The 23350-nt window shown below is 44.8% G+C and overlaps 1 protein-coding gene across 17 annotated transcripts in view; it reads left to right on the top strand.

Moving 5' to 3' along the window:
• CTNNA3 (catenin alpha 3) overlaps nt 1–23350 on the top strand; it is a 939042-nt gene that overhangs the window by 653492 nt on the left and 262200 nt on the right. For 2 of the 17 annotated variants that reach the window (XM_065553441.1, XM_065553439.1), the window contains one exon: nt 8313–8905. The exons of the other annotated variants lie outside the window; for them this stretch is intronic. In XM_065553441.1, the coding sequence (XP_065409513.1) occupies nt 8313–8339 (27 nt within the window). In that variant the 3' untranslated portion in view covers nt 8340–8905. Of the gene's footprint in view, nt 1–8312; nt 8906–23350 lie in introns of those variants that run through there. 17 annotated transcript variants of the gene reach the window in all.

Raw genomic sequence — 23350 nt, 5'->3', positions numbered from 1 at the left:
ATAGAGATGTTAATTCACATTCCAAATTGAATCATATTCTCCCTAGATTGGTGAATGGATCTGACCAATGTTTGCAAGGGAGTTCCTTTTGCCTCACCTCAATAATCTCTTACCTTACTCATGGATGCCTTAGTCCTGGGTTGGGGGAGAGGGGGCTTATTTGGGCCTCCTCCAGATGAAAGGTCTCAAGTCTCCCCTAAATCTTTGTCTGCACTTAAATGTCAGGGAGTTACAAGCTAACTGATTAACTTGCATGGTGTCCCTTCCCCACATTAAGGGAAGGAGCTTGTTGGTGCTGACCGACAATACTACGGCTGAGATTTACGTAAACAAACAAGGTGGATCCAATCTTTGCTGCTCTGTCAGGAAGTGATTCTACTTTTGGACTGCTGCATTGCCAACTCTAAACTTTTCAAAATGGCTTATCTTCCAGGGATCCAGTGTATATTGGTAGATCACCTGAGTAGTTGTTAATCCATCACTGTGATTGGTCCCCTTGCCCAGACATAGAAAGGTCCATTTTCCAGCTCTGGGGAACTACCCAAGTGGATCTGTTTGCATCAGAAGACAACAGAAAATGTCATGTGTTTTGCTTCCAAGTAGGCTACAGCCTGGATTCATTGATGGATGCTTTTCTACTACCATCATTAGCATACATCGTCCTGTATGCTTTTCCCCACACCCCTCTTCTACCCAGCCTTCTGTGCAAAGTCAAGCAGGACAAGGCTCATCTTATACTGATCTCCCCAGCTTAGCCCTGTCAACACAAGTTTTCAGAGCTCTTAGACCTATCAATCAGTCTCCCACTGTCACTCTCACTTCACACTGACGCGATTTCACAGAACTGCAGCCTCCTTCTCCATCCCAGTTTTCAGACCCTTTCCCTGATTGCCTGGAGGTTTTGTGGTTAACGTCAGTGGAGGAGTCTTGCTCTAGGGACATTCAGGAGGTGCTGCTAAATAGTAGAATATCATCAACTAAGAGTACTTTCCTGGCTATATGGAAGAGTTTCTCCATCTGGTCAAGACCGAAAGTGATTTCCCTGGGCCTCGCTTCTATTCAGCATGTGCTGGACTATCTTCTGTCCCTAAAAATCAAGGATTGGTAGCTAGCTCAATCAGAGTACACCTAGTGGCTATCTCGGCCTTCCACCCACCTACTAATAACTACTCTCTTTTTTCCAACCCAATCTCAGTAAGATATTTAAAAGGCCTGGGTAGACTATTTTCATAGGTGCAGAACCTATTCCCCGATGGAGCTTGAATCTAGTCCTAGCAAAGCTGACGAGTCCCCCTACTCTTTGATCCTCTAGTGACTTGCTCCCTGTTGCAACTTTCGATGAAAGTAGCATTTTTGGTGGCCATAACATTGGCCAGGAGAATGGGGGAGTTTAGGGCACCACATCCTGAAAGAAATCTTTCCCAACCCCCCTCTTCTGGCCATCAAACAATCCCCCAACCTTGCCAAACTCATCATCAGAAGCAAGCTTCCCACAGACCAGGACACACCAACTCAAAGTGGCACCAAATCCTGCCAGAACATCAGATGCAAAACTTGTATTTAACTCAGATACTCAGATTTCTTTCCCCAGATCTGAAGAACAATGTAGTTTGAAAGCTTGTACTTTCCACCAACAGAAGTTGGTCCAATAAACTATATTACCTTGCCCACTTTGTCGCTCTCATATTTTAGGACCAACATGCCTACAACAACATTGCAAATAAAAATGTTTGGTGTATAGCAATTATAGCTAATTGAATTCCTAGGTTGCTTATATATATATCTTTTTCTTGGTTCAGTTACAGGAACTTTGTCAGGTAAATATTTTTCAATTGTCCACAACCTCCTAATTGCCTTGTACCCGTAAGAATTTCCTAGTTCACAGCAGTGAAGCTTTCTCCTTTCTATGTCAACCTCCACATTTCTGGCCATGAAAAATGTGTAGGTCAGCAGCAAATTACAATCCCCAAGCAGCGAGGAGGAGGATTCAGAGATGGGTCTGCGATTCATGATTCCTTCTGTTGCTACTCCTAGGAAGGTTCAACTTATGCCATGTATGGCAGTTGGAGTGAGATGGAGGGGACAAAGGCCGGTAGTCTCAGCTCAGCCAGGCCTTAAGATTTGGGCCTGTGGCTCTAAGAGTCTGATATCTGGCCATGTAGTTTTCAGTTTAATGCAAACGTGCAAAGTCACTAAGTAATAATTTTTGCACTGATTTTTTTTTTTAGGGGAATTTTTTTTAAAAAAGTTACCTCCATTTATTTGCATGATCATATATTTATTTACTTCTCTGGTTGCACATTTAAATATGCCAGTGTTCCATGATGATCAGAATTTTTAAAAAATACATGCAGGTATATCTAATTAAATATGTGATTTTTTACGTCCTTCAGTATATGTGCTCACTTGTGTATATGTGGATATCCTACCCATTTATGAGTTGTGTTAAAACTTCAGAATATTAATGTACCATGCATGTGTCTCATCGTATTTTCAAAATCCTTTAACTGTATTATTTCTTAATCTACAATCTTCAAATTAGTCATAGACAATAGTTCCCCCCAAGGACTCCATGCCAGCCAAGTTTGAAATTTAAACAAACCAACCCATTTTTGAGTTATCTAATACAAAATAAGTGCATGAAAAAAATCTCACTAGAAAATGTACTTTTGTCCTCTCATTTGGAAAAGGAAAAATGGCCATCACCATTAGCCTAATGTTTTCTTGCCTATCAAAAAGAATGATGGGATATCAGTACAGTTCCTGGTGGCCAGATGTGCACAACACAGCAACTGTCATTGTGAATGACACTCCTTTTGTTGACAATCTTACTGGAGATGCCATGACTTGGATGACCATGGAATTAAAACTACTCACAAATCCATGCACAGGACCTCGCTGGATCTCTGCTGTTAATTTATCTTGGATAGTGAGAAAGTTTGAGGGCTAATGTCTAGTCAACATTTTAAAAGTGTAAACAGGATGATCTGTGTAATTTATGGGCCTGTTAGCTTGACATAGTTCCCAGGGAAAATAATGTAATAGCTGATACTAGACTCAACCAATCAACAGCTAAAGGGTGGAAATTTCATTAATGGCAATCAACATTATTGTATGGAAAATAGGTCTTGTCAAACAAACTTGTTGAAACTAGACAAATTCAAACTGGAAGTAAGGCTCATATTTTTAATGGCAAGTGTAACTAACCATCTGAACAATTTACCCTGAGGGATGTACTAATTTCTCCATCACTTGGAAACTTTAAATCAAGATTGTATGTCTCTTCGAAAGATGTGATCTAGTGCAACCTCAAGTAATTACGCTTCATAAAAGAATTACTGGATGAAATTCTATGGCTTGTGTTATTCAGGAACTCAGACTATGTGATCATAATGGTCCCATTTGGCCTAAAAATCTAAGTGTCTTTGCATCTATAATAGTGGTCCCTGAAGGGAGTTGAGACAAAAATGTGGGGCAACGATGGGAAAGCCTGTGCTGTACCTTTTCTTCAGTGAAGATTTGAGGACTTCATCCTTTAGGGATGTGAACTTGGGCCTGGTCTACACTATGAGTTTAGTTTGAATTTAGCAGCGTTAAATCGAATTAACCCTGCACCCGTCCACACAACAAAGCCATTTACTTCAACATAAAAGGCTCTTAAAATTGATTTCTGTACTCCTTCCCGACGAGGGGAGTAGCGCCAAAATTGACATTGCCATTTCAAATTAGGGTTAGTGTGGCTGCAATTCAACGGTATTGGCCTCCGGGAGCTATCCCACAGTGCACCATTGTGACCGCTCTGGACAGCAATCTGAACTCGGATGCACTGGCCAGGTAGACAGGAAAAGCCCCACGAACTTTTGAATTTCATTTCCTGTTTGCCCAGCATGGAGCGCTGATCAGCACAGGTGACCATGCAGAGCTCATCAGCACAGCCAGAATAAAAAAGGAGCTCCAGCATGGACCGTACGGGAGATACTGAATCTGATCTCTGTATGGGGAGATGAATCTGTTCTATCAGAACTCTGTTCCAAAAGACGAAATGCCAAAACATTTGAAAAAAATCTCCAAGGGCATGATGGACAGAGGCCACAACAGGGACTCAACACAGTGCTGCATGAAACTTAAGGAACTGAGACAAGCGTACCAGAAAGCCAAAGAATCAAATGGACTCTCACGGAGGGAGAGGCGACTGACGACTATAGCTATCCCACAGTTCCCGCACTCTCCGAAAACCATTTGAATTCTGTGTTGAGCTCCCAGTGCCTGAAGGGTCAAAAACATTGTCATGGGTGGTTCAGGGTACATGTCATCAGGCCCTCGCCCTCCCTCCCTCTGTGAAAGCAAAGGGGAAAAAATCGTTTCTTGCCTTTTTTCACTGTCACCGTATGTCTACTGGATGCTGCTGGATCCTCTTGCCTTGCGGATGGCAGACGGTGCAGTATGACTGGTAACCATCATCGTCGTCCTGTGGGTGCTCCTAGCTGCCTTGGTGAGGTCGGTCGGGGGTGCCTGGGCAGACATGGGTGCTCCTGGCTGGGCTTGGTGTGGTTGGTCGGGGGCGCCTGGACAAAAAAGGGAATGACTCCAGGTCATACTCTTCTTTAAGTTTTGTGTAATGGAGATTCAGTCCTGCCTGGAATATCATGCCAGCTGGAGGCTTCTGCCTCAGGCTGCTCTCCCAGTCGGCAGCACCACGCGGTTGCACCTACCCCAGCCTACCCCTTGCTCCCAGGGCTCACAATCAGATACTTAGACCTCTGCATTTTGCTGCAAATAAAAAAATTAAGCTGCCGTTTAGAACTGTCCCCCAACATACATATCCTGGGACATTTTGTATTTTACCAGTGTCAACCAAAGGCCCACACACAAATGGAGATTCAGTCCTGCCTGTGCTTCTATCCTAGTGCTTATCACAGATTCTCATTTTCAGCTATAGGCTGAGCAAGTGCAGAATGGTGGTTCACTCGACTTCGCTGTAAGCCAACCGCCCTTCCCTCCCCCCTTTGATCTCTGCTTGCAGAGGCAATAAAGTCAGTGTTGTTTCAAATTCATGCATTCTTTATTACTTCATCACACAATTGGGGGGATAGCTGCCAAGGTAGCCCGGGAGGGGTGTGGGAGGAGGGAAGCAACGGGTGGGGTTGTTGTAGGAGCACCCCCTAGAATGGCATGCAGCTCATCATTTCTCCGGGATGTCTGGGGCTCTGACCCGGAGCGGCCATTTGCCTCTCTGGTTCTTTAGTAGGCTTGCCTGATATTCTAGGCAGGACTGACTCTCCATTAAACAAAACTTAAAGAAGAGAATGACCTGGTGAGTCATTCCCATTTTTGTCCAGGTGCCCCGACCGACCTCACCGCGGCCGGCCAGGAGCACCCATGACAGCAGCAGACAGTACGGTATGACTGGTAACCATCTTTGCCAACTTGCAAAGCAGCAGACGGTACAGTATGGCTGGTAACCGTCTTTGCTAACTTTCAAAGGCAAGGGGATGCTGCTGTGTAGCGCTGCAGTACCGCGTCTGTCAGCAGCATCCAGTAGACATACGGTGACAGTAAAAAAAAGGCTGAAGGGGCTCCATGGTTGCCAAACTATGGCGTCTGCCCGGGCAATCCAGGGAAAAGGGCGCGAAATGATTGTCTGCCGTTGTTTTCATGGAGGGAGGATTGATTGACAACATTTACCCATAACCACCCATGACAAATTTTTGGCCCCATCAGGCATTGGGATCTCAACCCAGAATTCCAATGGGCGGGGGAGACTGTGGGAACTATGGGATAGCTATGGGATAGCTACCCACAGAGCAACACTCCGGAAGTCAATGCTAGCCTCGGTACATGGACACACACTGCCAAATTAATGTGCTTAGTGTGGCTGCATGCACTCGACTTTATACAATCGGTTGCCAAAAATCGAATTCTGTAAATTCGGAGTAATCTCGTAGTGTAGACATACCCTGGTGTCTGTCTTGAGTCCTAAATTCCCTTGTTAATTAAAATTATAACAACATAGCTTAACAAATTTTGATCAAACTTTCCAAACCAATTCACCTTTTTATTATATTTGATTTGCTAGAAATTTCACTTTATCACTATATATTGAGACATGTTGTGGTAGGTCCAGTCATTATTTCTGACAGAGCCTGTCAGACACTGGTGAAGAAATCTACCAAACAAGGAAGGCACAATGGGGGGAAAAATGACAGTAAAAGGAAAAGGCCCTCCTGGATTCAAATGGAAATAGAATTTGACTCTCAGAATAATAATTTATTGGAGGCTTGGACAGAAGTGTTTGCACTCAAGTGACATTTACAGTGTTTCCCTGACAGACACATTTTATAACTAAAGTGTTTGGTCAGCACGGTGAATGAAAACTGTATCAATGTAACCTAAGAATTATTGAGATGGAGCACTGAGTTCCTGGCTTGGAAAATTGATCACATGATATTGGCTTAAACTTGACAAATGATGAGTGCTGCTAAATCTTAAATTGTGGAGGCTCAGTGACTTGGAAAAGGGAGTTGGGGAGAGAAAAAGCTACTGTATAATTAGTGTATGAAAGGAAATGGAGCAATAATATTTCCATTCTCCTGAAGATGTTGACATCTTGTGTCCTTGGTATTTATTAACAAAACAGGGAGTAACTGGAAACTAGTGAGTACCTCTGGTATATACAGTGCAGAATGCCAGCGTGAGATCTGACCATTGTAGACATTATTTGGTCCTATAGAAATTACAATACACACTGTAAGTAAGAAGATATAAAATTGCTTAGGCCTGGCCTACACTAGTCGGTTATTTCGGAATTAGTTGAGTTAATTTGAAAAAAAAAATTCCGTCCACACGACCAAACCGTTTTTTTTGATTTAAAGGGTTCTTTAATCCGATTTCTGTATTCCACCTCGGCAAGTGGAGTAGCGCTTAAATCAAGATCACAATCCTGGGTTAAAGGTATTGTCGATGCAATTCGACGTTATTGGCCTCCGGGAGCTATCCCAGAATGCTTCCTTGTGACCGTTCTGGACAACACTCTCAACTCTGATGCACTAGCCAGGAGGGCAGGAAAAGCCCCGGGAACTTTTGAATTTCATTTCCTGTTTGGTCACCTTCAGCATAGGTGACCACCATCACAGGCGTCCATGCAGAGTCCACCATCACAAGAGATCATGCAGTCCCGGATTCGCAGACAAGCTCCAGCGTGGTCCAAATGGAAGGTACTGGATCTCATCGCATGTTGGGGAGACGAATCTGTTACGTTCCAAAAAAAGGAACGCAAATCCATACGGTAAAGTCTCCAGGGCCATGAGGGAAAGAGGCTATTCCAGGGACACAGAGCAACGTTGTACAAAAATCAAGGAGCTCAGGCAAGCATATCAAAAAGCCAGGGAGGTGAACGGGAGCCCTGGGTCACTACCCCATACATTCCGCTTCTACTGTGAGCTGCATGCAATTATGGGGGGTGACGCCACCACTACCCCACCACTGTCCATGGACACCTGCAAGGTGGGAGTTGCACGGAGCGAGGAGGATGAGTTATTGGAGGATGAAGAGGAGGAGGAGAAGGACAGTGCATAGGCGGCAAGTGGGGAATCCATTTTCCCCCTAGCCAAGAACTATTCTTAACCCTGGAGCCAATAGCCTCCCTCCACTCCCAAGGCAGGCTCCTGGACCACGACCCTGGAGAAGGTACTTCTGGTGAGTGAGAGCCTGATTGGAGCCACATGGAGGGGGAGAAACCCAGCCGTGCTGGGCTGTTCGCGTTTAGTTTAAAGGGCTCATCCCTGCTCAGAGCCTCATCGGAGCCATGCGGAGGGGGGTAGGGTGACCAGACAGCAAATGTGAAAAATCAGGATGGGGGTGGGGGGGTAATAGGAGCCTATATAAGAAAAAGACCCCAAAATCGGGACTGTCCCTATAAATCGGGACATCTGGTCACCCTAGGAGGGGGGAGGAGTGTTGTGTGAAGCGATCATCCCAGAGAGCCCTCAGGCCCTCCTTTTATATAGCAAACCCACCAGGCATTGCTTGCTATGGGAAAGGGGGCCTGGCAGTTTGAAAGCATTGAAATAAATGCGGAAGAAGCAGAACTCCATATGGCTGCCTGCAAGCTGAATTCTGTTGCCCAGCCGTGTGTGATGGCTTACTCACACCAAAATGGCAGGCACTTCAGTATAAGGGGCAAAATGCTAACTTGTACAGAAAGAACATGTGCTGTGTACTATGAATTGCCTGTTTCACTGAGAAAGTGTGTCCCCTTTCTTCTCTGAAATGTATCCTTTAAAATACTACCCTCCCTTTTTCTCCTTCCGCAGGTGCAAATGTTTCAATGTGGCCCCTAACTACTCCATCCCAGAGGCTGGTCCAGATTAGAAGGCGGAAAAAATGAACTCGGACAACATGTTCGCCGAGCTCATGCAGTCCTCCCACACTGATAGGACCCAGCTGAATGCGTGGAGGCAAACAATTGCGGAGTCCCGTAAAGCATTACAGGAATATGAAGAGAGGAGGGACGCGCACAATGAGATCAGGCAGGATGCTATGGTCAAGCTCATGGGGGAGCAAACTGACATGCTCTGCTGTATGGTGGATTTAATGCGGGAAAGGCAGCAAGACCACAGACTGCCACTGCAGCCCCTGTATAACCGCCCTCTTTCTTCCCCAAGGTCCATAGCCTCCTCACCCAGACGCCCAAGAACACAAGAGGGGAGGCTATGGGGGCCCACACACTCAACCACAGAGGATCGCCCAAGCAGCAGAAAGCTGGCATATGCAAACTTTTGATTTGGTTTCTGGACTTGTCCTTCCCTCCTCCTCCACCTCCCTAACCCAATACCCCCCCATCCCCTGGTCTACCTTCTGATTTCTCTCAATGTGTTGTGCAACAAATAATAAAGAATGTTTTTTAAACAACTGTGACTTTATTTCCTTTCATATATATATGGGGGTGGGTAACTTCAAGAGAAACGAACACAACTGTCACACCGTATCCTGGCCAGTCATGAAACTGGCATTCAAAGCTTCTCTGATGCGCAACGTGCCCTGCTGTGCTTTTCTAATCGCCCTGTTGTCTGGCTGTGCGAAATTGGCTGCCAGACGAGTTGCCTCAACCTCCCACCCCGCCATAAACGTCTTCCCCTTACTTTCACAGATATTGTGGAGCACACAACAAGCAGCAATAACAATGGGAATATTGGTTGTGCTGAGATCTAACCGTGACAGTAAACTGCGCTAGCACGCTTTCAAACATCCAAAAGCACACTCCAACGCCATTCTGCACTTGCTCAGCCTATAGTTGAACTGCTCCTTACTACTATCCAGGGTGCCTGTGTACAGCTTCATGAGCTATGGCATTAAGGGGTAGGCTGGGTCCCCAAGAATAACTATAGGCATTTCAACATCCTCAACAGTAATTTTCTGGTCTGGGAAGTAAGTCCCTTCCTGCAGCTGTTCAAACAGCACCTTTCCTGGCCATCCCACGTTGATGTCGGTGAAACATCCCTTGTGATCCACCAGTGCTTGCAGCACCATGGAAAAGTACCCCTTGCGGTTTACGTACTGGCCGCCCCGGTGTGCAGGGGCCAAGATAGGGATATGTGTTCCGTCTATCGCCCCGCCGCAGTTAGGGAACCCCTGCTCATTAAAGCCATCCACAATGGTCTGCACATTTCCCAAAGTCACTACCCTTGATAGCAGCTGATCAATGATTGCGTTGGCTACTTGCAGCACAGCAGCCCCCACAGTAGATTTGCCCACTGCAAACTGATTCCTGACTGACTGGTCGCTTTCGGGCGTTGCAAGCTTCCACAGTGCTATGGCCACTCGCTTCTCAACTGTGAGGGCTGCTCTCATTTTGGTGTCTTTGCGCTTCAGGGCAGGGGTCAGCAGGTCACAAAGTTCCATAAAAGTGGCCCTATGCATACGAAAGTTTTGCAGCCACTGGGAATCATCCCAGACCTGCAACACTATGCGGTCCCACCAGTCTGTGCTTGTTTCCCGGGGCCAGAATCAGCGTTCCATGGCATGAACCTGGCCGAACGCCACCATGATCTCCCAGTCGCCACATGCCTTGCTTCTGTGTCCATGTCCTCATCAGTATAGTAATCATGGTGTCATCGCTTCCTCGCCCGGTTTAGCAGGTACTGCACATACTGCTGGATAATGTGCATGGTATTTACAATGGTCAAAACAGCAGCAGAGATCTGAGCAGGCTCCATGCTTGCTGCGCTATTGTTCCTGCACGGGTAATCCTGAAAAAAGGACGTAAAACGTAGGAAAGCTGTTCGGTTCAAGATGGCCGATAAAAGGCGGGAAATGGTTGTCTTCTGTAGCTTTCACGGAGGAGGGAAGCTTGTTAGAGCTGCAAGAGCGGGAGAGCAGAGTTTGCGGTGGAAGCTGTGCGGCTCAGTTCACGGTGGCCAAAAAAAGGCATGAAATGGTTAGATAAGAGTAGATAAAAAGACAAGAGGACATGCGAGGTGGATTCATAGTATCAGGAGACAGGCAGTGCACCGTACTGCACCATCTGTCTGCTGGCAGTATGTCATCTGCCGTAGCCTTCACAGAGGGAGGAGCGAGTGACGACGACACATCCAGAAACACCCACGAGAATGTTTTTGCCTCATCATGCACTGGGAGCTTAACCCAGAATTCCAATGGGTGGTGGGAACTGCGGGAACTGTGGGATAGCTACCCACAGTGCACCGCTCTGACATTCGATGCTAGCCTCGGTACTGTGGATGCACTCCGCCGAATTCATGCACTTTAGTGGGGACACACAACACCAAATGTATAAAATCGCTTCCAAAAATTCAAATAGAATAATTTCAGATTAATTTCATAGACATACCCTTAGTAAACAGACTTGTTTGTCCATATCTGTGTTACTTTCCTAAGCATTCTTTGCTCTTAGGAATACGTCTTCCCCCTCCTGGTCCAAGGTTCACCCATTGTAGGACTAATGCATTACTGCCCTGATGGTGGGGAGCAGGATTTGCAGACCTTGCACAAAAGTGCACTCCGCAGCGCTCAGCCTCATGGGGACTTTCTGTGCACCCTTGCACAGTAGGAATTTGTAGACAGAGCACCCCAATGTCAGGATTTTTGGATATGTTACTATACAGACCAAACATGCTTATCCCCCTTCAGTGCCAGGGAAGCTATTCTAGCCCTGAAGCTAGAGTAGCAACAGCAGAATAGATTTGCTGCATCTGTGGCCTGGTCTACACTACGGGTTTAGGTCGACTTTAGCAGCGTTAAATCGAATTAAGCCTGGACACGTCCACACGACGAAGCCCTTTCTTTCGACTTAAAGGGTCCTTTAAACCGGTTTCTTTACACCACCTTCGACGAGGGGATTAGCGATAAAATCGGCCTTTGCGGGTCGGAATTGGGGTAGTGTGGACGGAATTCGACGTTATTGGCCTCCGGGAGCTATCCCACAGTGCTTCATTGTGACCGCTCTGGACAGCACTCTCAACTCAGATGCACTGACCAGGTAGACAGGAAAAGACCCGCGAATGTTTGAATTTCATTTCCTGTTTGCTCAGCCTGGAGAGCACAGGTGACCACGCAGAGCTCATCAGCACAGGTAACTGTGATGGAGTCCCAGGATCGCAAAAGAGCTCCAGCATGGACCGAACGGGAGGTACGGGATCTGCTCGCCATATGGGGAGATGAATCAGTGCTAGCTGAACTCCGTAGCAGTAAAAGAAATGGCAAAGTATTAGAAAAGGTCTCCAAGGCCATGAAGGACCGAGGCCATAACAGGGACACACAGCAGTGCCGCGTGAAAATTAAGGAGCTACGGCAAGCTTACCACAAAGCCAGAGAAGCAAACGGAAGGTCCGGGGCAGAGCCTGAGGATTATTCCTTCATTTTAACTGCCAAAGATCTCCCGATCACACATTCTGGCAGCAAAATTTGGACTTAATTTCAACAGTGGCAGGAAGTACAAATCTCTCATGGGATGTGTGGGGTGGGGGAGGGAGATCTTCCAGCATGTACAGAGATTGCCTGGGAATTTTCTTCAGTTTCTTGGTTAAGTTTTTAAGACTCAGACTGTAACTTTATATCCATTCATGCTAATTTCTGGGTTCCATCTTCCTAAAAAAACCCTAGATTTTCAGACTTATCTGCTAGTATCACTAATTATTTTTCTTTCAAAACAATTTGACTGATGTGATTTTTGAAATTCATGGGTGCCCATTGCCAGTGATCTGAAATTCAGTTAGAAAATAACCATAAGAGGAAATTCACATGTGATCGATGAGTGAATGCTTAAGATTTTTAGAAAATAACTCTTCCAAATGCACGAAATCAGCACTTAAAAAGCAGAAACTATTGCCCAGAATTTAGTAATTAAATGGAGAAGACACAATAGAATGTTTTCCCTACTTGACACCATAGATTGGCAAATTCTTTTTGTTTAATGACAAGCTAACTTGAAAATTGTGCATTGATTTAAATATTTTAAATACTATTAGGAGAGACTGTGGGGTAGGAGAATGAAGGATAGAGAAAGAAAAACAAGGGAAAATAAATAGAAAAATGGGTTGGAGGCTGGGCAGCGTCGGGAAAAGATATAGAGAACCAGTACAAAGAAAGCAGAAAGAGGAGAGAGAAAACTCAAATGAAAAAATAAATGCAATGGGCAAAATTCTATGGTGGAGATATGGAAAAGTAAGAATTGTGCTCAGGCAGAATTCCATCTGGTGCTTCCCCAGGTGTGGAGCATTTCAGCCCTGCTCTCAGTTGAAGGACTGTCCATTAAAAGAAATATTGAGCCCTCTACGTTTGTCAATTTACACTCACTTTGCACCTCACACATTGCCTTTATTGGCACAAATTAGATACTGTATATAATCGTTCATAAGCCGATAAGGGAAGCACCAGAGAAGGGGGTTGGCTTATGAACGGGTATAGAGCGGGAGAAGTGGGACACAGCCCCTCCCCCCAACAGAGGGAGCAAGGAGAGACAGCACAGCCAGCAGAGCTAGAAGGGAAGAGGCGTCTGTCCGCTTCTGGCCACGCTGCTCTCTCCCCAGCTCCGGGGCTGGCAGGCTGCAGCTGTGCTGCTCGGTCCCGTCCCCCAGAGCAGGCTGTGGCCGCGCTGCCCAGCCCACCGGAGCATGCTGTGACTGTGCCGCCCAGCCCAGCCCGCTGGAACATGCTGCGGCCGCACCGCCCGGTCTGGCCCGTCGGAGCAGGCTGCGGCCGCGCTGCCCAGCCTGTCGGAGCAGCTCCAGCCAGGCTAGAGACATCCTCCCCAGATAAGGTGGGAAGGGATGGGATAGGGAGAGTGTGGGGGTCCCGGGCTAGGGGTGGGGTCATGTGGGGCGTGGTCACAGGGGTTACTCCCCTGACTCCCAGCTTCTCCCCCCAAAACATTTCCCCAACAGTTGCTGTCCCGGCCTGTCAGGGTAAGCAGCTGGTGCCCCGGGACACTTTGTTTACTTAGGTTTACCTCCGTGCCTGTGGATGATCGAGGTAAACAAACCATCTTGGCCCACTAGCGGCTTATCCTGATGGCCTGGGAGCCAAAGTTTTCCGACCCCTGAATTATAGGGTCGGCTTATGAATGAGTTATAAAAATTTTCCATTTTTACTTATCCATCTTGGAGGGGTCGGCTTATAAATGAACCGGCTTATGATTGAGTATATACGGTAACTTTCATGACTTACAGCTCTTTTCTTATCATGTTGTACTTGACAAGTGACTTTTACAGCCCATGTAAGTCATTGCAGAATTTTGCCAAGTGTGTATAGGGAAGCCATTTGTATCAGTCTTGTTTTATGTGGTGTTTTTTTTCTCGCTAAAACTCTACTTAGAAATTGTTTGTTTGCTTGGTTTTTAAAGGGAATCATCCTTTGGGGGAAAAGATTTACTTAAACTGAAAAGGAAAAAATTTGTTTGAAAACTCCAACTAGTTTGTGAACTTCTCTAAAAAATAGTTTGAAAGCTTTGCACAAGGATCATCCATCTCTACTGGCGTCTAAACCTAATTTAAGAGCTGTACATCTCTAGACTGTGCAAGGACTTCTGCTGTGACTAAGCCCCCGATGAGCCATAGCAGGTCCTTCTGGAGAACAAGAAGGCAGGGAAGCATTGCTTTTCCCTCTTTTAATCCTATTTTAACTGCAGATCTCAACACGGCTTTAACTATTGTATGGAACTTAGCAATGGCTCCATAATTATTTCAAGAATTCTTTCTAAGTTTCTGAAAGTGGAAGTGGGCAAAACTACAAACCAAAGCACTCTAAAATGGTCTCTCTCTCATGCTAGTTGTTGTAATATTTAAAACCAATGGAGCCAAAAATTAGCAACTCTTCCTCACTAACTTACACATTTTCCATTTTTTGGACTGATCGTCCCTCTGATCTGCATCCCTCTGCACATAGCTTTGGCATGGCTTCTCCTCTGTCTGGGAGAACCCTATAGTTGCAGGATCCAAATGTGAGGAAGGAGCAGGTCTAGGGCAAGATAGGAATGACTGGGCAGACCTGTATCATTCCCTTCCAAGCCAAGTGTGGATCTGTGTATATAAGGTAATATAGCCCAGTGCTCCCTACATGCTTGCAAATTACAATTTGCTGCAGGTTCTGGTAAATGACACTGGGTCATGAGATCCTGGCAGTTGCCTACAAGCAAGCACGTACCAGAGTTGCTGCCGAGACACAAGGGGTACTGTTGATCTCTAGTATCCATAGGAATTGAAGGTAGAACCCCTATGCATTCTGCAGGGGCCAAACCACGCAGAATGATTTTATGGAAACACTACCGGGGGATCATGGAGAAATTTCCTTTCCAAGCTGATTTCTGTGGGGGGCAGAAATCCAGGCCATTGTTTTGGTGAGGCGGAAAAGGGCGAAGTTTGCTGTAACAACTCTGTCAAGCACAGAGTGGCAATGGTAGTGTGAATTGTATTCATATAACTGATGGTTGCATTTCATGTGTCCCATATTCTATAACTTGATCATTGTACAAGTCTGTGGATATCCTGGGTAGCAGTGTGTTTGGATGTGCTAAAGTTGTTGTATGTGCACACAATATTAAAGCTATATAAGATGGTCTGTACATCCTGTGCAGACTTGTTTCCGTTATTGCATCACTTTCGATGAGTCATTTAGAAAAACATTCCCTTTTGTTTGTCAAAAGGAGAAACAAAGAATCTACAACTGGAGAATTGAAAAAGACAAAATGAAAGAATGTATTCAAGGTTAGGTATTATATTTAAAATATTTGTGTCATAAAAGTAAGAAGCAGAACTAACTCAGTTTGTAGATTAGATTTGAGCTTCAACTGCTGCCAAAAGCAAAGGAAAGACAGCTACAAATTGGAAGAGTAAAGACAGTATTATTATTATAAAAGCTGAAGATGCATAGTTTTGGTCATAGACAAAAATAAAATATACTGACAATGACAGTAGAGGTTGGTCCAGATGCCAAAATGACAGCAGCCATGTCCTCTCCTCACTGTGCATCTAAGGCCAAAATACCCGTTAAGGTACTGGACATGCCTCCAGGGACACAGCAGTGGGATTCCTTTTCCAAGAGCATAATCAGACAACCTTAGAGTCAACTCCTAGGCTAAGCAGTTGTGCCACTGTCCAAATTGCATACGTATTTTCTGAACAGGATTTTCAGTGGAATGAAGCAGGATTGCTCTAGGCAGATTATATGACAGATATTAGGTGAATAATATAGCCTGTTCTTTCACTTTGTTTTCTTATGGGTCACTGAATTGTTTGCTAAAGGAAAATCAAATGTTAAAAAAGTCTTATTGTGTGAGCTGCTTCTAGTTCTTGGCAGTCTGGCACTTCAAAAGCTGTTTCATGGCTCAAGAGAGGAAATTGTTTAGAAAGAAACGAAATCTATTAAGGAAAGAGTCCAGTATTTTTGCTCCAGATATTTTGTATACTTTTACTTCTGTGTCAAACTCTCTGGGTCAATGTACAGTATGATTTATTTGTAGGCACAGCACAACTAGAGTCTAGTCACTCATCCAATATACCATACAGGGATTGTGCTTTCCTATACAGCGCCTATCACAATGGAGCCGTAGTCCTGATTGGGGGGTCTTTGAATGCTACCATGTTTAATATAAATATTAAATATATGCAAAAACAAAACAAACATGACCTATGTTAAAAGAACATTATTCGTGTTATAAAGTCAAGCACTCAAAAGTTACGAAATGCCAGAATTAAGATTGACCATATAATCTTTATTGAAACCCTTGTGCGTTTGCAGTATGATGCAATCTTTATTACATGCTCACATACTGTTTTTCCCACAGGATCATTCAGTGTCTAGGATGATGGATGGTTCCCACTTAATGAGAAGCTATTCAATATTTTGTTTTTGCCTCATTGTTCAATGTGTGGCCCTAGGCCATGCAGGCTACTCAAACCCTGCTCTGAAGGCAGGCATATTAATTTCCTCATGGGCTTTTGAATGATGCTCATCACTGTATCTGAGAGTTCACAAACATTAATGAATTAATCTTCACAACACCCCAGTAAGATGTGGGGTGGTATTATCCTCATTTCACAGATGGGGAACAAAGGCACAAATAGATTAAGATCAACGTTATCCACTAATTTTGGATGCTTAATTTGAAATGCTTAGGAAATGGATTTTCAAAGAACTTGGCAACATATAGCACCCTGGTCGGCGCTTCCACTAGGCGACCCTAAGCGGTCGCCTAGGGCGGCAGGATTTGGGGGGTGGCATTTTGCCATCCTCGGCGGAAATTGGGGGTTAGGGGTCCTTCCGCTCCGCGTCTTCGGGGCACTTTGGCGGTGGGTCCCGGAGTGAGTGAAGGACCCGCCGCCAAATTTCTGCCGAAGACCCGGAGCGGAAGGACCCCCACCCCCGAATACTCAGAGGAGGCGTGCTGCCTGCACCCAGAAAATGAGGAACACACCATTAGTGAGCCCTATGAAATGTTTGGTTTAAGTGACTTGCTCAATATCACATAGGAACTCTGTGGCACAGATAGGGAAAGAATCCAGTTGTGCAGGGCAGCATTCAACTGCTTTAACCAAAAGACCATCCTTTCTCTTTCTGCAATCCCCTGCCCGATTCAATACACAGCTTCCAAATGAGGTAGCGGTCCTACAGACAACAGCCTTTTGAAATCCACCACCCTGATTCATCCCCAGAGTAGGTTCATCCTGTGTTCTAAATGAAAACATAATGGCTTACCTGTGTTTAAAGGGGAAAATAATGATCTGGGCAATTACAGACCTGTTAGTCCGACCTGAGTAGTATGCGAGGCTTTAGAATAAATTGTAAAATAAATAAATAAATAAATAAATTCATAGAGGTAAATGCTAAGGAGAATGTTATACATCACGGGTTTACCAAAGTTAAAATCAACCTGATTTCCTTATCTGAAAAAAAGAACGAATTTTTTAGATCAGGGAAATGCAGGAGATATAATAAATTTGGACTTCAGTAAAGCATTTGACACGCTACCACATGGGAAATTAATAGTTAAATTAGGGAAGATGGGATCAGTACAAGAATTGCAAGGTGGATAAGGAACTGGCTAATGGGGGGGAAGGCAATGGGTTGTGCTGAAAGGTGACTGGAGGGAGGTTACCAGTGGAGTTCCTCAAGGATTGGTTTTGGGACTAATCTTATTCAATATTTTTATTAATGATTTTGGCACAAAAAGTAGGAGTAGGCTGATGAAATTTGGCGATGATACAAAGTTGGGAAGTGTCATCAATACAGAGGAGAGTTGGAATATTATAAAAAAGGATCTGGATGACCTTCAAGACTGGAGTGACGAAATGGGATGAAATTCAATTGTACATAGTGCAATGTCTAATAAGAATTTCTGCTGCAAGCTGGGCACTCATCAGTTGGAAGCAGAGGAGAAGAGACTAGGGTGTATGGATTGATTCCAGGATGACTATGAACCATAATGTGATGAAAAAAGCAAATGTTGTCCTAGGATGTGTCAGGCGAGGCATTTCCAGTAGAGATAGAGAAGTATTAATATCTCAGTGTGAGGCACTGGTACATCATCATTTGGAATACTATGTACAATTCTTGTCATCCATGTTCAAGAAAGATTAATTAAAACTGGAACTGGTGCAGAGAACAGCATCTAGGATGATCAGGGGAATGGAGGGCATATGAGTGGAGACTGGAAGAGCTTGGCTTGTTTAGTCTAGCAAAAAGAAGGCTGAGAGTGGGAGGGGTAAACACCAGGAAAGGTGATAGTGGACAATGTTGGTACAAGAACAAATGGATATAAACTGGCCATGAACAAATTCATGCTGGAAATTAGGAGATGATTTCTAACCATCAGAAGAGTGAGGTTCCGGAACAACCTCCGAGTAGAAGTTGTGGGAGCAACAATTTAATTAATTTTAAGAGAGCTGCACAAATTTATTAATGCAATTGTATGACGGGGTTGCTTATGATGGGAATGGATGGGACTCAGCAGCTCTAGAGCTCACTTCTGGTTTATGTCTTATGTTCTTAAAAGCTCATGCTTCAGGATTTCAGGAATCACCACCAGGAATCAGGAAAGGATCTTCCTCCTTCCAATGAAATCTGGGTTTTTTTTTATCTCCTTCCCATGAAGCATCAGGAAAGGCCATGTCTGGAGATGGGACTTTAGGTGGGGTTGGGCCAGGGCTCTGATGTGGCACTAAGCATTCTCTCTCTCTCTCTCTCTCTCTCTCTCTCTCTCTCTCAGGTGCCTGGCTGGCTGGTTCTTGCTCACATGCTCAGGGTCTTATTGATTACCATTGTGTGGTCGGGAGGGCAGTGACCTTGCAGATTATCTGGATATATTTTATTTAATTATTTTCCTAACATTGTGGGGGGCTGTGGGCATTGGTGTGTGTCAGTCCCTACTATTCTCTCCATGTGGCACATGATAGTCAATTCTCCTGTGAGGTGTAATACTTTGGTCTAATTTCAGTTGTTGGGTTAGTGTAGAGATGCTGGGGGCATGTGATGTGCAGGAGGTCAGACTAGCTTATCTGGTAGTCCCTTGCAGCCTTAAACTCTATGACTCTATAGTATGTAATTAAACAACTGTATCATAATACAAAGACACCAGGGGGCTGAATTAAGTTTACACAGGCAACCTTAATTTCGGCACTGCCTGACTTTTGAGCACTTGGCTTTGCAACCTTAATAATAATTTTTATGTCGTTTTATACATGTAATTTCATAGATTATTTAAAAGAATAATCTGAAAAAAACCCTGAGAAATTGCATCTTGTGGCATCATAACACTCACATTGGTTAGCAGCAAGAATGGTGCCTTTTATGCCACTACACTGACCCCTGCCACTTGAGCTAATGGAATAATTGATAGCAATAGCAGTGGTCATCGTCTGTATGGACCAGCACAAGAGGACACTTTGACAGTGGATTTCACAAATATTTGGTAACAGCAGAGGGATGGAGAGACTCAGAAATCTTGGGTTCCATCGGAGAGGAGTGTGCACTAGCATAAACAGACTCTGTTGCTCATTCCCCACAAGCATAGCCACTACTGCCCTGTCTGCTCCACCCTGTCCCTGTCCCAGTCCTGTCTGTTCCCCACTCCTGGCTCTTTGTTCCAGTCCCATTCTCTTCACCTAGCTAGTGCCAATCTCCACTCCTCAGGCTATTCATCTCAGCCCCAGTCTCCTATCTCCTCATCCCAGTCTGTCACTCACTGGTGCCACTTTGTCATCTTCCCCAGCCATTTTCAGTTCCCTCCAACTGCCCAGCTCCTTGGCCTGTTGTTCCCAGTTCCCTCCCAGCTTCTCATACAACTATCCATCCCCCACCCTGGCCTCCAATCACCCCCTTGTTCACATTCCTATCCCCACTGGCTCCAGGTCTCCTTCCCTTGGCTCATTGTCTAATTTCAGTATGTCCTCCACAGCTCCTTCTCCCAGTCTATTTTCCCAACTAGTCCCAGTTCTCCTACACCACAGCTACTCACCAGTTCTGCCTCCCCTTCTCTCCACCCTACTCATTCTTCTTCTCACTCCTCTTTCAGTCTCAGGCTTCCCCAACCTACTAGCCCCTTCCTTCCATTTCCCTCCCTGGCTCCCTGTCTGAGTCTCCTAGCTTAATCTCCCCCGCCCAACTATGAGTCTGTTCCCCCCCGCCCCGACTCCTTGTTCTAATTGTCCCCCAGGCTCATCCTAATTGATTTTTCCTGCTTCTCTTAGGTCTGACTCTTGTCCCCTGTGCATTTGAATCATGCAGCTTTCTGCACCGCACTCCCTGAGGCCAGGTCATTGACAGTGCCGGAGAGAAAATTTCCCTGCTCTCAGTTCAGATACTCAGACCTAGACCAGCCCACAGCAGCACAGAAATCCAGTTGCAGGGAAAATCATGCATAGTCCCTAAACATATAGTCTTTAGGGGGAATTTAGCTGCTAAAATCTGAAGTCTCTATGTGCAAGTACAAACTCTGATTTGTCAGAGACTTAGAACTTTTGGGTAGATTTCCACAGGGTGGCAAAAGGCATATCTCTGTCCGAAGGCCCATCCTACTACTAAATTTCAAGTCCCTGCTCAAAAGCATGGAGTACTAAATAAAAGGTCACAATTTTTTAATGTGGCCAAAATGTATTTCCCCTAGCCTTGCTCTCAAAAACAACTGAATGTTTTTTGGTTGAAATTTCCACCCCGCCTCCCCAAATCGACCTGAGACAGACCTCTGGCATGGAAAATTGCAGCCCAAAAAATTAAAGTTTGTCAACATTAATAGCAACTGAAAACAGGGTCTTATTATGGAAGTGTTGGGCAACATTAATAATAGCTAAGGCTACATTTTAGTCACGGGTATTATTAGTAAAAGTCATGGACAGGTCACGGGCCGTAAATAAAAATTCACAGGCTTGTGACCTGTCCATGACTTTTACTAAAAATACCCACCCTGACTAAAACTTGGGTGGGGGGCAATCCAGGGGTGCTGTGGGTGCTGGGGGAGGTGGCCCGGGACCCCCGCTGGTACTGGGGGTGAGAGGGTTGGCAGGGCTGGTAGGGGCTTCCTACCTGGCTCCATGTCCCTACACCTCCTAGGCGGTGGAGGCAAAGGCCAGGGAAGGGGCTCCATTGCTCCTGTCACAAGCGCCAGCTGCCTCAGAAAATGGGAGCTGTGGGGGTGGGGCCTGCGGGCGCGGGCAGCATGCACTATGGAGACTCCTGCCCCTCCGCTGCCTAGGAGCTGCAGGGGAGCCATGCCAGTGGGAGCTGGGGAGCCCCCCCCACCCCAAGGTAAGTGACCCCAGACTCTCCAACCCCCTCTCCCTAGCCCTGAGCCTCCTCCCACACACCCAAACTGCTGCTGCTGGCCCAGGGGCTGCCTGGCCCGTGACCTCTGTGACAGACTCGCAGCCTTAATAATAGCATGTGCTACTAGCCTTGCCTATAATAAGTGTGACATAAACAAGTGCTAGTAAGGGGCTGATATTTATTTCCAAATGCCAAAGTTAACATTCCCACTGTACACAGGAACATTTATTGGTGTATTATGTTACTTTATTCTCTTGTGGTTTTCTTTAGTACCCGTACAGTATTACTGTGCTTCCCAAATAAATTAGGTCAGTATGATGAGCTCCCTCACAGACTTTGTCTGTCTTCTGCTCTTCTCCCTTCTCAGGTGGAAGAGGCTCTGCTTGTGATATATATTTGTCTCTGGGGTTGATTGGGCACTTTTCTTCATTTGCTACTCCCCTCCATGCTTTTTCAATTTCTCTTCCAGTCCCCCATTGTTTTGGCTATACTGATATTATCCTTTTGTTGTCCAAATTGTACAGTTTCTTGATATAATCTTGGCAATGTTATAGGGATTTTATATAAAATGGCGCATAATATGTACTATTCCTTGTTTTTATTTTCTTGCTTGGGATTTTTACTGAATGTCTTTGATCCTTATCATAATGCATTATGTACTAATGAAATGTTTGCTTAGGGTTCAGCAGGATGAATCATATAAGCAATGATACCCATCATTATGGACTGCACAAATGAAATAATAGACTGTGACATTAATCTTGTTCCAACCCCATAATGAGGGTACATAACAGAAAACAATGTTCAATTGTTTATAAGATTTTAAAATACATTTTAATAAACCAGGTTTTCCCTTGGTACATGCGGGGTTTCATAGAGAGAGAGAGAGATGGGCAAGATCATATGTACAGTCTCTGCAGCCAGATGGGCTAAGTCAGAGGCTGAATAACCTTAGATATACAAGTTTAGTGTGTGGAAATCCTTTCCAATTTCATTGCAGGGAAAGAGGGGGGATGGGGGCAAATTTGGGCATTTCCCTGTCCCTGTTAGGAAATAACCTACCTAAAAGAACTGTCTGCCTCCAAGTCACATGCCATAGTCATAGGCTATGGATTATAAGCCATAACTTTAAAATAAGGTGGGTTTTTTTAAATAACTGTGCTTTATTCTGACTGCTGAAGTAACTCCAAATATATATACTTAGTAAACAAGTCTTTTGACACAGATGCTGAGAGATGTTCTAATAAAATAATTGAAAATGTCATATGGGCCAGAGTACCAATGCTACATCTAAGAGACTTTATTCTCCAAGAGCACTTTTAGTAGGTCTTAAGCCTTAGAAAATACATAACATTAGATATCAAGAGGAATCAGTCTGCTTCTCCTAAGGAAGATTAATCTTTTAATCATAATAAAGATTTAAACTAGGAATTTGGGGGAGATGGCTGGGAGATGTCCAGGTAATCTTCACTCCGGATTTTAACATTGAGAGGGAAGAAAATGAAGAAATGATACAGCCATTGGTAGGAGAATGGACATAAGGAGGAAAGGTTTTTGATAGTGCTTGGGGTGTGCTATAGACCACCAAGATCTGATTTGGATATAGATAGAGACCTCTTTAATGTTTTTAATGAAGTAAATTCTAATGGGAATTGTGTGATCATGGGAGACTTTAACTTCCCAGATATAGAGTGGAGGACAAGTGCTAGTAATAATAAAAGGGCTCAGATTTTCCTGGATGTGAAAGCTGATGGATTCCTTCACCAAGTAGTTGCTGAACCAACAAGAGGGGATGCCATTTAAAATTTGGTTTTGGTGAGTAGTGAGGACCTCATAGAAGAAATGGTTGTAGGGGACAACCTTGGTTTGAGCAATCATGAGCTAATTCAGTTTAAATCAAATGGAGGGATAAACAAATATAGATCCATGACTAGAGTTTTTGATTTCAAAAGGGCTAACTTTAAAATATTAAGGAAATTAGTTAGGGAAGTGGATTGGACTGAAGAATTTGTGGATCTAAAGGCAGAGGAGGCCTGGAATTACTTCAAGTCAAAGTTGCAGAAACTATCAGAAGCCTGCATCC

The sequence above is a fragment of the Chrysemys picta genome, chromosome 7, assembly GCF_011386835.1.
Source record: "Chrysemys picta bellii isolate R12L10 chromosome 7, ASM1138683v2, whole genome shotgun sequence".
Taxonomy (NCBI): domain Eukaryota; kingdom Metazoa; phylum Chordata; order Testudines; family Emydidae; genus Chrysemys; species Chrysemys picta.
The sequence above is the reverse complement of the archived record's forward strand: the minus strand, read 5'-3'. Positions and strand labels throughout refer to the sequence as shown.